We start from the raw sequence: 14,529 nt of genomic DNA on the forward strand, positions 1-14,529 counted from the left end.
TCTATAAGGTTTCCCCTCATTCTTCTGAATTCCAATGAGCATAATCCCAGTCTATTCAGTCTTTCCTCATAATCCAACCATCTCAACTCTGAAATCAACCGAGTGAATCTCCTCTGCACCCTCTCCAATGCTAGTATATCTCTTCTCAAGTAAGGAGACCGAAACTGCACACAGTACTCCAGGTGTGGCCTCACCAGGACCCAATACAGCTGCAGCATAGCCTCCCTGTTTTTAAACTCCATCCCTCAAGCAATGGCAGACAAAATCCCATTTGCCTTTTTAATCACCTGCTGCACCTGCAATCCTACTTTTAGAGATTCATGCACAAGGATACCCAAGTCCCTCTGCACAGCAGTGTGCCGCAATTTTTTACCATTTAAAACATAGTCCATTTTGATGTTATTCCTACCAAAATGGAAGACCACACACTTATCAACACTGTACTCCATCTGCCAGACCTTTGCCCACTCACTTAGACTATCTATATCCCTCTACAGACGTTCAGTGTCTTCTGCACACTTTGCTCTACCACTCACCTTAATGTCATCTGCAAATTTTGACACACCACACTTAGTCCCCAACTCCAAATCATCCATGTAGATTGTAAACAATTGAGGCCCCAATACTGATCCCTAAGGCACACCACTAGCCACTGACTGCCAACCAGAAAAACACCCATTTACCCCTACTCTTTGCTTTCTACTCATCAATCAAACCTCTATCCATCCCAAACATTACCTGTAATATCATGCAACTTTATCTTTTGCAGCAGCCTTTGGTGTGGCACCTTGTCAATGCTTTCTGGAAATCCAGATACACCACATCCACAGGTTCCCCATTGTCTACCATGCAAGTAATGTCCTCAAAGAATGCCACCAAATTAGTTAAACATGACCTACCCTTCATGAACCCATGCTGGGTGTTCCCAATGGGACAATTTATATCCAGGTGTCTTGCTATTTCTTACTTAATGATAGATTCAAGCATTTTCCCCACTACTGAAGTTATAATAACTGGCCTATAGTTACCTCCTTTTTGTCTAATTCCTTTTTTAAACAGTGGTGTCACATTGGCTGTTTTCCAGCCCTGAGTCCAGTGAATTTTGGTAAATAATTACTGGTGCATTTACTATTTCCCCCATCAGCTCTTTTCATACCCTGAGATGCATTATATCTGGGCCAGCAGACTTATCTACCTTTAACCCCTTTAGCTTGCCTAGCACTGCCTCCTTAGTGATAATGATAGTTCCTAGGTGCTCATCTGCTATAAGCTTCTTGCCATTAGTTTTCGGCATGTTATTTGTGTCTTCCACTATGAAGACTGACATGAAATAACTGTTTAATGTCTCAGCTATTTCCTCATTCCCAGTTATTAAATTGACCATCTCATCCTCTAAAGGGCCAATGTTTACCTTTGCCACTCTTTTACGATTTACATATTTATAGAAACTTTTGCTGCCTGTTTTTATATTCTGAGCTAGTTTACTCTCATAATCTATCTTACTTTTCTGCTTTCAGTCGGCCTTTAAAGATTTCCCAGTCTACTAGTTTCCCACTACTTTTTACTTTTTTGTATGTGTGTTTTTTCAATCTGATACTTTCCTTTATTTCCTTAGACATCAATGGCTGGCTCTCTCTTTTCCGACAGTTCCTCCTTATCACTAGAATATACTTCTGCTGAGCATTGTGCAAAATTGTTTTGAAAGTCCTCCACTGTTCCTCAATTGACCCACCATAAAGTTTTTGCTCCCATTCTACCTTAGCCAACTCCTTCCTTATTCCTTCATAGTCTCCTTTGTTTAAGTACAGGACATAGGTATTGGATTTAACCTTCTCACGCTCCATCTGTATTTTAAATTTGATCATACTGTGATCGCTCCTTCCGAGAGGATCCCTAACTGTGAGATCATTAATTATTCCTGTCTCATTACACAGGACTAGATCTAGGATAGCTTGCTCCCTCGTAGGTTCCATTTACGTATTGTTCAATACCAAACGTGGATGTCAGATATATTATCTATTTTATTTAGCGAAGTTGAAATTTGCGATGGTAGTTAAATCTGGAAGCAGTTTGTCAGGACCTCTCTGGAGGCAGTGAGTTGCTAACTGTCTTTGATTTGATGTATTTTGCTGATATGTTCTGTTTTAATTTAAAACTTATAATTTTACACAAACTCATTACTACATTTTTCTCTTATTTTCTTTTTCTCAGTTTTCCCAACTTTGTTGCCTTTCTTTTTGAATTAATTTCTCCCTTTTGGTTTTTCAGCATCTTGCTGATCTTTACATAATTTACAAGTTTGCACAAAATTTAAAAAACCAACTTCATTGCTTTGTTTCACATTAACTAAGCGATTTCCCATTAATATACCTTACTAAACTTATTTTTCTGAACTTGTGCATATTTATCCTTAATTCTGCAATTCTAAGCGTTACATATGTATCATGTTAAATTATTCTCTTCTCTTTATATGTATATGTTTAGAGCATCTTCTGCTTTTATTACTGCCCTTATTTTCTGGGTCCTACATTAAGGTGAACCTTCAGAGAAAAAGCAAAGTCCACTCAATTTCATCTTACCTCATAACATTCACAGTAATTTTTCAGACATCCTGAACGTTTGCAGTTACAACCTTTGTTATGCCGCAATTTGATTTCTCCAAGCATTCCTTTTCCTATTTTTGGTCTAAAGGCTTCTGGGTTCCGATCCAAACATGCCTGAAGCAGTAAGAAGGTGTCATTTATTAGAAACAGTAACAATATTTTATCCGATGGCCAAATAAATGACAAACAATGTTAGATGCAAGACAAAAACATTTATATGCCGATTGTCTGCATTTCAGTTGCAGTGTCCCTTGGTGCTGCATTAATGGAAAACGGTTTAGTATCATTCTGCACTCCTACAGCCAATTGCCACTTCCACAAATGAATGTCATTGCACACTGTGTCTTGAATTCACCGAAAATTAGGAATTCCTATCCATCATGTGCAATGATCTTCAGTGCCCAAGAACTTCAATAAATAAAATTGCCATAGAGTGGCAGACAAGAGTATCATAATCGCTATTTGGAAACCAGGCATACCTTGAAATATTATCAGAGATAATGGGAACTGCAGATGCTGGAGATTCCAAGATAATAAAATGTGAGGCTGGATGAACACAGCAGGCCAAGCAGCATCTCAGGAGCACAAAAGCTGACGTTTCGGGCCTAGACCCTTCATCAGAGAGGGGGATGGGGGGAGGGAACTGGAATAAATAGGGAGAGAGGGGGAGGCGGACCGAAGATGGAGAGTAAAGAAGATAGGTGGAGAGAGTGTAGGTGGGGAGGTAGGGAGGGGATAGGTCAGTCCAGGGAAGATGGACAGGTCAAGGAGGTGGGATGAGGTTAGTAGGTAGCGGGGGGTGCGGCTTGGGGTGGGAGGAAGGGATGGGTGAGAGGAAGAACCGGTTAGGGAGGCAGAGACAGGTTGGACTGGTTTTGGGATGCAGTGGGTGGGGGGGAAGAGCTGGGCTGGTTGTGTGGTGCAGTGGGGGGAGGGGATGAACTGGGCTGGTTTAGGGATGCAGTAGGGGAAGGGGAGATTTTGAAACTGGTGAAGTCCACATTGATACCATATGGCTGCAGGGTTCCCAGGCGGAATATGAGTTGCTGTTCCTGCAACCTTCGGGTGGCATCATTGTGGCAGTGCAGGAGGCCCATGATGGACATGTCATCAAGAGAATGGGAGGGGGAGTGGAAATGGTTTGCGACTGGGAGGTGCAGTTGTTTGTTGCGAACTGAGCGGAGGTGTTCTGCAAAGCGGTCCCCAAGCCTCCGCTTGGTTTCCCCAATGTAGAGGAAGCCGCACCGGGTACAGTGGATGCAGTATACCACATTGGCAGATGTGCAGGTGAACCTCTGCTTGATGTGGAATGTCATCTTGGGGCCTGGGATGGGGGTGAGGGAGGAGGTGTGGGGACAAGTGTAGCATTTCCTGCGGTTGCAGGGGAAGGTGCCGGGTGTGGTGGGGTTGGAGGGCAGTGTGGAGCGAACAAGGGAGTCACGGAGAGAGTGGTCTCTCCGGAAAGCAGACAGGGGAGGGGATGGAAAAATGTCTTGGGTGGTGGGGTCGGATTGTAAATGGCGGAAGTGTCGGAGGATAATACGTTATATCCGGAGGTTGGTAGGGTGGTGTGTGAGAACGAGGGGGATCCTCTTGGGGCGGTTGTGGCGGGGGCGGGGTGTGAGGGATGTGTCGCGGGAAATGCGGGAGACGCGGTCAAGGGCGTTCTCGATCACCGTGGGGGGAAAGTTGCGGTCCTGGAAGAACTTGGACATCTGGGATGTGCGGGAGTGGAATGTCTTATCGTGGGAGCAGATGCGGCGGAGGCGGAGGAATTGGGAATAGGGGATGGAATTTTTGCAGGAGGGTGGGTGGGAGGAGGTGTATTCTAGGTAGCTGTGGGAGTCGGTGGGCTTGAAATGGACATCAGTTACAAGCTGGTTGCCTGAGATGGAGACTGAGAGGTCCAGGAAGGTGAGGGATGTGCTGGAGATGGCCCAGGTGAACTGAAGGTTGGCCCCAACCTTCAGTTCACCTGGGCCATCTCCAGCACATCCCTCACCTTCCTGGACCTCTCAGTCTCCATCTCAGGCAACCAGCTTGTAACTGATGTCCATTTCAAGCCCACCGACTCCCACAGCTACCTAGAATACACCTCCTCCCACCCACCCTCCTGCAAAAATTCCATCCCCTATTCCCAATTCCTCCGCCTCCGCCGCATCTGCTCCCACGATAAGACATTCCACTCCCGCACATCCCAGATGTCCAAGTTCTTCAGGACCGCAACTTTCCCCCCACGGTGATCGAGAACGCCCTTGACCGCGTCTCCCGCATTTCCCGCGACACATCCCTCACACCCCGCCCCCGCCACAACCGCCCCAAGAGGATCCCCCTCGTTCTCACACACCACCCTACCAACCTCCGGATATAACGTATTATCCTCCGACACTTCCGCCATTTACAATCCGACCCCACCACCCAAGACATTTTTCCATCCCCTCCCCTGTCTGCTTTCCGGAGAGACCACTCTCTCCGTGACTCCCTTGTTCGCTCCACACTGCCCTCCAACCCCACCACACCCGGCACCTTCCCCTGCAACCGCAGGAAATGCTACACTTGTCCCCACACCTCCTCCCTCACCCCCATCCCAGGCCCCAAGATGACATTCCACATCAAGCAGAGGTTCACCTGCACATCTGCCAATGTGGTATACTGCATCCACTGTACCCGGTGCGGCTTCCTCTACATTGGGGAAACCAAGCGGAGGCTTGGGGACCGCTTTGCAGAACACCTCCGCTCAGTTCGCAACAAACAACTGCACCTCCCAGTCGCAAACCATTTCCACTCCCCCTCCCATTCTCTTGATGACATGTCCATCATGGGCCTCCTGCACTGCCACAATGATGCCACCCGAAGGTTGCAGGAACAGCAACTCATATTCCGCCTGGGAACCCTGCAGCCATATGGTATCAATGTGGACTTCACCAGTTTCAAAATCTCCCCTTCCCCTACTGCATCCCTAAACCAGCCCAGTTCATCCCCTCCCCCCACTGCACCACACAACCAGCCCAGCTCTTCCCCCCCACCCACTGCATCCCAAAACCAGTCCAACCTGTCTCTGCCTCCCTAACCGGTTCTTCCTCTCACCCATCCCTTCCTCCCACCCCAAGCCGCACCCCCCGCTACCTACTAACCTCATCCCACCTCCTTGACCTGTCCATCTTCCCTGGACTGACCTATCCCCTCCCTACCTCCCCACCTACACTCTCTCCACCTATCTTCTTTACTCTCCATCTTCGGTCCGCCTCCCCCTCTCTCCCTATTTATTCCAGTTCCCTCCCCCCATCCCCCTCTCTGATGAAGGGTCTAGGCCCGAAACGTCAGCTTTTGTGCTCCTGAGATGCTGCTTGGCCTGCTGTGTTCATCCAGCCTCACATTTTAATACCTTGAAATATTGAAAGCTGATGGGCATGGAGGCTGCATGTTGATTGAGGGCAACCTTTGTAGTTGTTGAATGTACTTTGATCTAGCCAGAGGCCCATGCAGTCTAATAGGTGCTAACAATTGTTTCCTGTGTTATGAAAATCCAAAGATTAAATTGAAATGAATTCCTCCTATGATGCCGTTATGGGCTATGTCAAATTAGTTTGTACTTGGATACAGTACTGTATTCTGTCTTCTTTATATACAAATGCGCTGCTAACCAATAGAGAATGCAGCTGCAGGAGGAGGAGGCTTGGATGGGTACGATGGTGTGAACAATTTACACTATTTGGAATACAGCAGGCTGATATGGAATAGGACCAGCCCTTTATCTATCCTCCCTTACCATTGAACTTAAAGTCACTAAAGTCTACCACCTATGCACTAATCTCACCAAGTCCTGTTCACCTATTGCTTTAGTGCTTATCTCAGTGAATCGATTCTTGGATAAGTAACACCTCACTTGTAAAATTTTTGTCCTTGTTTTCAAATCCTTTTCTGCCTTTCCTTCCCTATTGCTATAAGTTCCTCAGCCCTATTACCTTCTGGGGTTATAATGTTGCAGAAGTGGAAGATGCCATAGAGATATTGGATAAGATAAAAATAGATAGAAGGGAGGTGTTAAATAGGTTGATATCACTCAAAGTTAACAAATTATCCAGTCCAGATGTATCCTTGGTTATAGAGACTCAGATATCAATGAGATATCCCACAGAAGGAGACGACATTGTTTGATCTCTAATACAATCAAGTTCTGACCTCAGCATCTTCCCCTGTTGCAAGATCTTGGATCAAGAAATATTAGTGTGGTCAGCCACCTTAGAGTTATTATCTAGACTGAAAAAAGAGAAAGCTTAAGCATGAAAAGTGAGCTTTATAAAGTTCAAATGGATGGTAAACTCCTGAGCGCCCTCTGGATGGCAAAGTATAGATTTTTACTTTTTACCAATGTCTTTTCCATTACATAATCTCGAATGAAAATGCTATTTAGAAACCAGGCATACCTTGAAATATTGAAAGCTGATGAGTTACATTTCCTTACTAATCTCCAACTGAACAAGTGGTTAAAGAAACAAAGGATTTGGGAGGAAGCAACTTCTGTGGAACCGCTCCTCAATTCTAGATGCTGTAGAGTAGTCCTTTGTTGGTTTATTTTATTCTCTAGCCCAGACAATTGAGGTAAATATTTGCCATACCTGGTGAGTGGAAAAGGGTTAGATTCCCAAGACTTCCATATTCCTGGAATTTGCAAGTTATCCATTCTCTCTGAATTAGACTGCTTCTTGCAAATACCAAAACCTTATTATAATAATCCTCTTAGTGTCCCATTGTGGATTTCCACTGACACCCTAAAGATTTCAAGGCTTACAGCAGTCTTCTAGATGGGATAGTGAAGATAAATACCCTACAATTTTTCAGGGAGCAGTAAGATACTGTGATTGAGAATGGAGACTGCTAAGTTCTTTCTGGATGGACTGAAATCTTTTCTTTATCTCTGCTCATGTCAAGAATTCTCCATCCATGAAGTGATTAGAGGTCAATTTTAAGAGATAATGGGAACTACAGATGCTGGAGAATCCAAGATAACAAAGTGTAGAGCTGGATGAACACAGCAGGCCTAGCAGCATCTTAGGAGTACAGGGTCTAGGCCCGAAACATCAGCTTTTGTGCTCCCAAGATGCTGCTTGCCCTCTGTGTTCATCCAGTTCCACACTTTGTTATCTCAGAGGTCAATTTTAAGTTGTACCAGTAAGAGGAGAGTTCTAAAGAAGAAACATCGGCTTCTGGGTCAGCTGTAACCACTTCTAAAGTATAAATTGAGGTGACAAGCCATAAAAGACAGTGGTGACCATATCAGTGGCCCTTTCCTCAACATTTCAGATTATGGAGCATTTAGGCAGAATATGCATTCATTGTATAATTTAGCATGCCTATAACGTACAGAAGAAATGTAATGGCCTGAAATATTCAGTTTAAATGCGTAAGTATTAAGGTCAAATACTATAATACAATCGCATTTCTGAGGTCAGTGTATCAGGATTGGTAAGCCAACAACAACTTGCTAGTGCCTGGTCTGGAAGGTTTTAGTTAAAGAGGAGAGATTGGCTAGCCTTGCATTGTCTTCACTGGAGTGACAGAAGCTGAGGGGCACCTTGATTAAGGCCTACAAAATTATGAGATGGATAGATAGGGTGGATAATCAAGAGGCTTTTTCACAGGGTGAAAAGGTCAAATACATGAAGGCACAGCTTCAAGGTGAGGGGTGAAAGTTTAGGGGAGACGTGTGGGGAAATTTTTTCACACATAGGGCAGGGGTAGCTGGAATGTACTGCAAGTGGAGGTGGTGGAAGCAAGCACATTGACAATGTTTAAGTTGTATCTTGATAGATACATGAACAGGAGAAAAACAGAGGGTTTGAAACACACATGGGCAATTAGTAGCAGATCTAAATAAGGATTAGTAATTAGCACAGGCTTGGTGGGTCATAGGGGCTGGTCCTGTGCTGTATTGCATTGTATGTATATAACTGTATGATGTCTGTTTGTTTAACCCTTTAACAGAATAAAAACTGTCAAGGTATTTCACAATATCATTATAAAACACCATATAACACAGAGGACTATAGAGTATTATTAACATAGATAACTGATCAAAGGGGTACATTTTAAAGGATGCTTTAAAGAATGAGAGTGAGGTAGAGAGGTAAGGTGTTTTATGGAGCGAATTCCAGAGCTGAGGACTCATACAGCTGCAGGCATCACTGCTGATGGTGGAATGATTAAAATCAGGGATGCCGGAAGCCAGAGTTGGAAGATTGCAGATATTTAGGAAGTTTGTGGGGCTGGAGGAGGTAACAGAGATGGGATGTGGCCCTTGATCCTAGTAGATACCCAGTACTAGCCCCCGAAAGGCCTCACTGACCCTTATCCTAAGGATATGTCACCCTATTCTCATTGACTTACTAGCCAGCGGGTGAGAACTCCATCACCTGTTTTAAATTCTATCCAAGGAGCCTGGCCCACTAAAAATGGTTGAGGGGTCAAGTAAGGAGGTGCTGGAGGCAAAGTGAGGGGATATGGGTAAGTTCAATAGAGATGGGCATCATCAAAGCATATTTGAAAATTTGAAGCATTTCAAGTTGATGTCACCATGTGGCAAGATGAAAATCAGAAATAGGAGGAGGCCAAGAATAGATCCTTTGGCCACATCAAAGCTGACAGGTTGAGGATAGGAAGAGAAAACTTTGACTTATGATTTGCTGGCTATGAATTGCTAGATTAGAATGGACCTCAGCGAATGCAGTTTGACTGAGTTGGCCCGTGGAGGTGGAAGCAGGATGGTTTCATAAACTTTGTCATTGGCTATAGAAAGATTGAGGAGGACAAGGGTAAAGTTCAAAATATTTTCTCCCTGAATGCTGAGGTAGTGCTTTAAACCTACTGGCTTAATCTTACCTTGATAGCTTTGAATCTTTCCGCCTCATGCTCAAAGTTATTAAAACAGTTTGTGCAATTGCAGTTGCTACAAAATTCTCCATTGGCAAAACAATCGCAATATCTGTAGCACAAGCAGAAAAAGCAAACAATAACAAAAATACTATGATGGATCAGAGATTTATAGGGAACAATAATGGAATAGAGATTAAATCTTAAAATATACTTATATAATAATGAGGCATTTTAGACGTATTTTTAATTACATCTGTTTCATCTCATGATAACTTAATTTGCAATTTTCCTTCCTTTCCTTGTGCATAAATTGTTACTGGTTTCAAGGAGCAATCTAACAATTTTCTTTCATGGTCCTACTAATTGCCCTCTGCAATTATGAAAACCACAATCATTGATTATCTAACAACTAAAATAAGTAGAGATGAAAAATAGCATCCAAACCTTTTGGATATGCCAATTGTTTTTATTAAAGAGAGATTATTAAAGAACATCTCACCAATATGCTATTCAAAATTACTCCAAATTATGAAATCTCAATATGCAACTATAAATAGCAGGACACTATCCTCCTCACCTCAATGACTTCATTACTTTCTGATTTCCATCATGTCCTTCTTATGTTCAAAAAACCTGCTTCACTTCTGCTTTGCAAGAATCTAGATTTAAAATAACTTCATCAAACACAAACTTGACCCAAGTCTACCAGCATGCTTTGTAAGGCCAAAAGGCTTTTCAAAGTAGAACACTGCTGTATGCTTGCTGGGATGCTAAATTAATTATTGTATAACATTTTCTTTCAATAGTATGATAAAAATAACAGGAATAATGGAACCTTTAGAAAATGAGCTCGAAGATTTGAGAGATTTGTAAAACTGGTCCTGGGAAACAATGAGGCAAAGAAAGTAGTTAGGAGCAAGCTCTACAACAAGCCATGCAAGGTGGATGGTAAATTAAGGGTAGGCTTCTCTCCCATTGCTCAGACAAAGAGCTTGGCATTTTATTGGACATTTTGCATTAAGCGGACCTTTGTAGGACACAAAGGCCCTGTCAATAAGACAACCAAGTCCACTCATGAATAAGAGCATAAACAGTGACTAAAAGACACCAGAGCCGTAACCCAAATAGAGAGATTTAATCAATTACCTGGAAATGCAAGTTCAATTACCAGGTAATTATGGCTTAGATGGGCCATCTGTTTACTCTTTGAAGAACTATTAGCAATATTTCAATCTGCTTTGATAAACTTACTACGTATAGCAGACTTAATGTCTGAATGATTGTCAACATCTCATTATTTTTATGTCTGAACTTAATTAAGTGGGATCTCAGAAGTAAGTCCTGACAAAGTCCAGGAGAGGACAGCTCAGTCCAGCTCTTCACTAGGTTCCCCAGTTTGACACTGAGTCTTCAGTTTAATTTTTAATACAAATTGAATAGAATACTCTGCAAATATGATCAATATCCTGGAGGATCAATCATAGATATGATATATTAGTCATCATCAGAAGTTCATGTGTCTCACTACGACCAGCTTTATCAACAATCCTATAATCAACAATGGTATTGTATTTGTATAACTTGTACTGCAAAATCAACAACTCATTTGCGTATTTGTTTTTCCTTAATTATGAGCAAGAGAAACAACAAGACAAATAGAGGTTGAGGCTATCCTGCATGCTTATTGCTGATGAAGGGTTTACTTTACATATGACAAAATAATTTAGTCTTCCTGTGTAAAATGAAGAGAACAGTTCCTTCTGTATGCACTTACAGTTTGAGGCACTGGGACTTGGTACAGTTACAGGGTTTTTTAGATCTTGAGTCGGTTGTCATTATTGGCAATCTGAAAGAAACAACATGAATCACATAATGAGTTTGCTAATTATTCTTATAAACTGAGTTGCTGACTTAATCCATCCGAATCACCTAATAAGCAGTCTAATTGTTAAAAATGAGCAGATGAGGAGCTTTCTGAATAAGTTTATGGTTTTGACACTGGCAATGATTACGGTATTACATTTGTAACGTACAAATTAAAATAATCTTTCCTAAAGAAAGATTTTTCTTTACCAAAAATGACAAATGATGCGGTTTGTATGATACGCCTGTATGTGTGGGAAAAAATTGGGTTCACCTGGGGGATGTTAGGGATGGGGATGCGGGAGGGTCAGGTTATGTCTGGCACTGTGGGAGGGGTGTTCAGGTCAGGTTAAGTAGCAGGAGATTTGGGTCAGGTCAGACAGGGTGGGGTTGAGCCAGGGGTTGGGTTGGGTTGGATCAGGCATTGTGGGAGGTGGGACTGTTGTCAGGTCAGACCCGGTGCAGCAGGTTTGGGTTATGACCAGTTTGACAGGAGGGGAAGTGGATTTTGGTTAGGTTCAGCAGGTTGTGAGAGATTTGGGTCTGGAAGAGGGATCAGGCAAGTATGGGATAATTGAGGGATGGGTTGCAGCAAGGTATTGGGTCTGGGCCTTTGGGAATGTAAGGAGCTGGGAGAACTGTTATTGGGGGTGTCTGTGAGGTAATGATCAGGTCAGCTTAATAATGACTCAGGTGTTAGACTCTACATTTAATAGTCTAACTTTTCCTGAGTAATTATTTTACTTAATTTCACCAGAATGTTCCAGATGCTTTCCAATTTAAATGGAGACTTTCAGAGGGTTCCCAAATCTGGAGGAATTGCTCACTGGAATATCTAATGTCTTTCATATAAGGTTAGAATGTCAACTTTCCCTTCAGATCTTTCTTCCTTCCTGAATGATTCTGCTACGATCTACATCAAACATCATCATCACTGATGAGAAGATGCTGGTGTTGGACTGGGGTGGACAAGATCAGAAATCCCAAAACATTAGGCTTATTTGAAATCACAAGCATTCTGACCATAGCCTGTTCATCAGGTGAAATGAGAGAGAAGTACACAGAATACGGTATTTATGGGGAGAGGGAGATCTAGGACAGAGATATCAAATGACCATACAAAAGGTGTGAATGGAGTCGAAAAATAAGTCCCTGCAGGTGATCCGAAGTGTTAGACGGTGTAAGTAAAATGTCAACAGCTCAATAACAAGGGGATGACCTATAATCTGATTGTTTGAGGCAGAAAGATAATTATAAAAAATTAGAACTAAAATGGTGCTGGAGGCAAACCAACTGACTGGAATAACATGATAGGTATAAGAGTCCCATCCCGAGGGTCTAGCTAAAATGATAAGTAATCCAAAAATGTACAAACTAATTAAGGTAGAGAGATCATAAAATTTACCCAGGTGATTGTGACAAAACAGAACAGTAAGAAGATTTTACAGATACAGAACAGTGTGGTGGGGCCGCATGTAACGTGGCCATGAACCTGAGATCACGGTTGAGGCTATCATCATGAGTATGGAACTTGTCGATCAGAGGAGGAACGCAGCAGACACCTAAAGATTTTGAAGGATGTCCTCATAAGAACAGGGTGCAATGCTCAACTCATTGATTGCCAGTCCTGATGTGGTACAGTGAAAAACCACAACAACCTCCTCAAAAGATAGACATGGGATACAACTAATACAGTACCCTTTGTCATCCAGTATTTCCCCAGAGTGGAGAGACTGTGCTATGTTCCTCACAGCCTTCAACACGTCATCAATGACGACAGGCATCTCACCAAGATCATCCCTACAAGTCCACTTCTCACCTTCAAACTTTAAACAGACCATCATTTGCAGCAAACTACCCAGCCTTCAGGACAACATCTAACACAACACCATATAACCCAGCTATGGCAATCTCTGCGAGACACGTCAGATCATTGACATGGATACTACCATCACGTGTGGGAACACCATCCACCACATACATGGCAGTACTCGTGTGACTCGGCCAATATTGTCTATCTCATGGCAAGCATGATATATTGGCGAGAACATGCAAACACTACAATAACCGATGAATAGGCACTGCACAACAATCACCAGGTACAAATGTTCCCTCCCAGTCGGGGATCATTTCAATGGTCAAGGACATTCAGCCTCCGATCTTTGGGTAAGCGCCCTGCAAGGTTGCCTTTGAGATGTATAACTACGCAGAACTGCCGAGCAGAAACTGATCGCCAAGCTCTATTTCCATAAAGACAGCTACAACGGTGATCTTGTGTTCCTGTCATGTTATGTATGACCCCATCACATTGTTCTAGATCTGTAAAATCTTCCTTACTGTCCTATTTTGTCACCATAACCTTGGTAAATTGTTATGATCTCTCTACCTTAATTTGTTTGTACAATTTTGGATTACTTATGACTTTGGTTATACTCTTGGCATGAGCCGCTTGCACCTAGCATGCTATTCCAGTCATCTGGTTGGTCTCTAGCACTACTTTATTTTTAATATTTTGTAATTATCTCTCTGCCTCCCTTAATCAGATTATGGGTCAGCCCTTCACTTGTTAATCAGCTGCTGACACTTTACTCATATTGTCTAACATTTCAGATCACCTGAAGGGTCTTATTATTTTGAACTCTGCTCACACCATTTGTATAATCTTTTGATTTCTCTGCCCTTGATTTCCCTCTCCCCATAAGTTCTGTGTTCTGCGTGCTTCTCTCTCACTTCACCTGATGAAGGGGCTGTGCTCCAAATGCTTGTGATTTCAAATAAGCCTGTTGGAATATAACCTGGTGTTGTGTGACTGTTGACATCATCATCATTAACATTTCTGATTTTCTGACTCATGTCAGGCTATCTAACCTAAAATCCACAGATTTCTCTATCTATCCTTTCCTGTTTGGTGAAGTTACATTTCACCAATACGTTTGGAAACATTTCGACTGATGGATTCACTATTTCTGCTGATACCTCTTCTAGAACATGGCTCTGCAGATTATTCAAATTTTTAGTCATTTATGTCTCCTCATTACTTTTCCTGATATGATCTTAATCAACATAAATTCAAAACTCATTCAAACACCTTCGTAGCTCTGTTTCTGATATAGAATTTTTTTTCTATTGTGAAGGTAAACACTTTGTAATTGTTTGATATCACTGCTGTTTTCTCATTTCCCATTATGAT

General features: G+C 42.6%; 1 protein-coding gene across 1 annotated transcript in view; it reads right to left on the reverse strand.

The window, feature by feature from the left end:
• Window positions 1-14,529, reverse strand: part of tesmin (testis expressed metallothionein like protein) — a 62,760-nt gene that overhangs the window by 11,473 nt on the left and 36,758 nt on the right. Inside the window, exons 4-6 of the mRNA XM_059651838.1 lie at window positions 11,251-11,322; window positions 9,483-9,585; window positions 2,580-2,717 (exon numbers count right to left, since the gene is read on the reverse strand). Of these exons, the coding sequence (XP_059507821.1) occupies window positions 2,580-2,717; window positions 9,483-9,585; window positions 11,251-11,312 (303 nt within the window). The 5' untranslated portion in view covers window positions 11,313-11,322. The remainder of the gene's footprint in view (window positions 1-2,579; window positions 2,718-9,482; window positions 9,586-11,250; window positions 11,323-14,529) is intronic.

The sequence above is a fragment of the Stegostoma tigrinum genome, chromosome 17 (assembly GCF_030684315.1).
Source record: "Stegostoma tigrinum isolate sSteTig4 chromosome 17, sSteTig4.hap1, whole genome shotgun sequence".
Taxonomy (NCBI): Eukaryota; Metazoa; Chordata; class Chondrichthyes; order Orectolobiformes; family Stegostomatidae; genus Stegostoma; species Stegostoma tigrinum.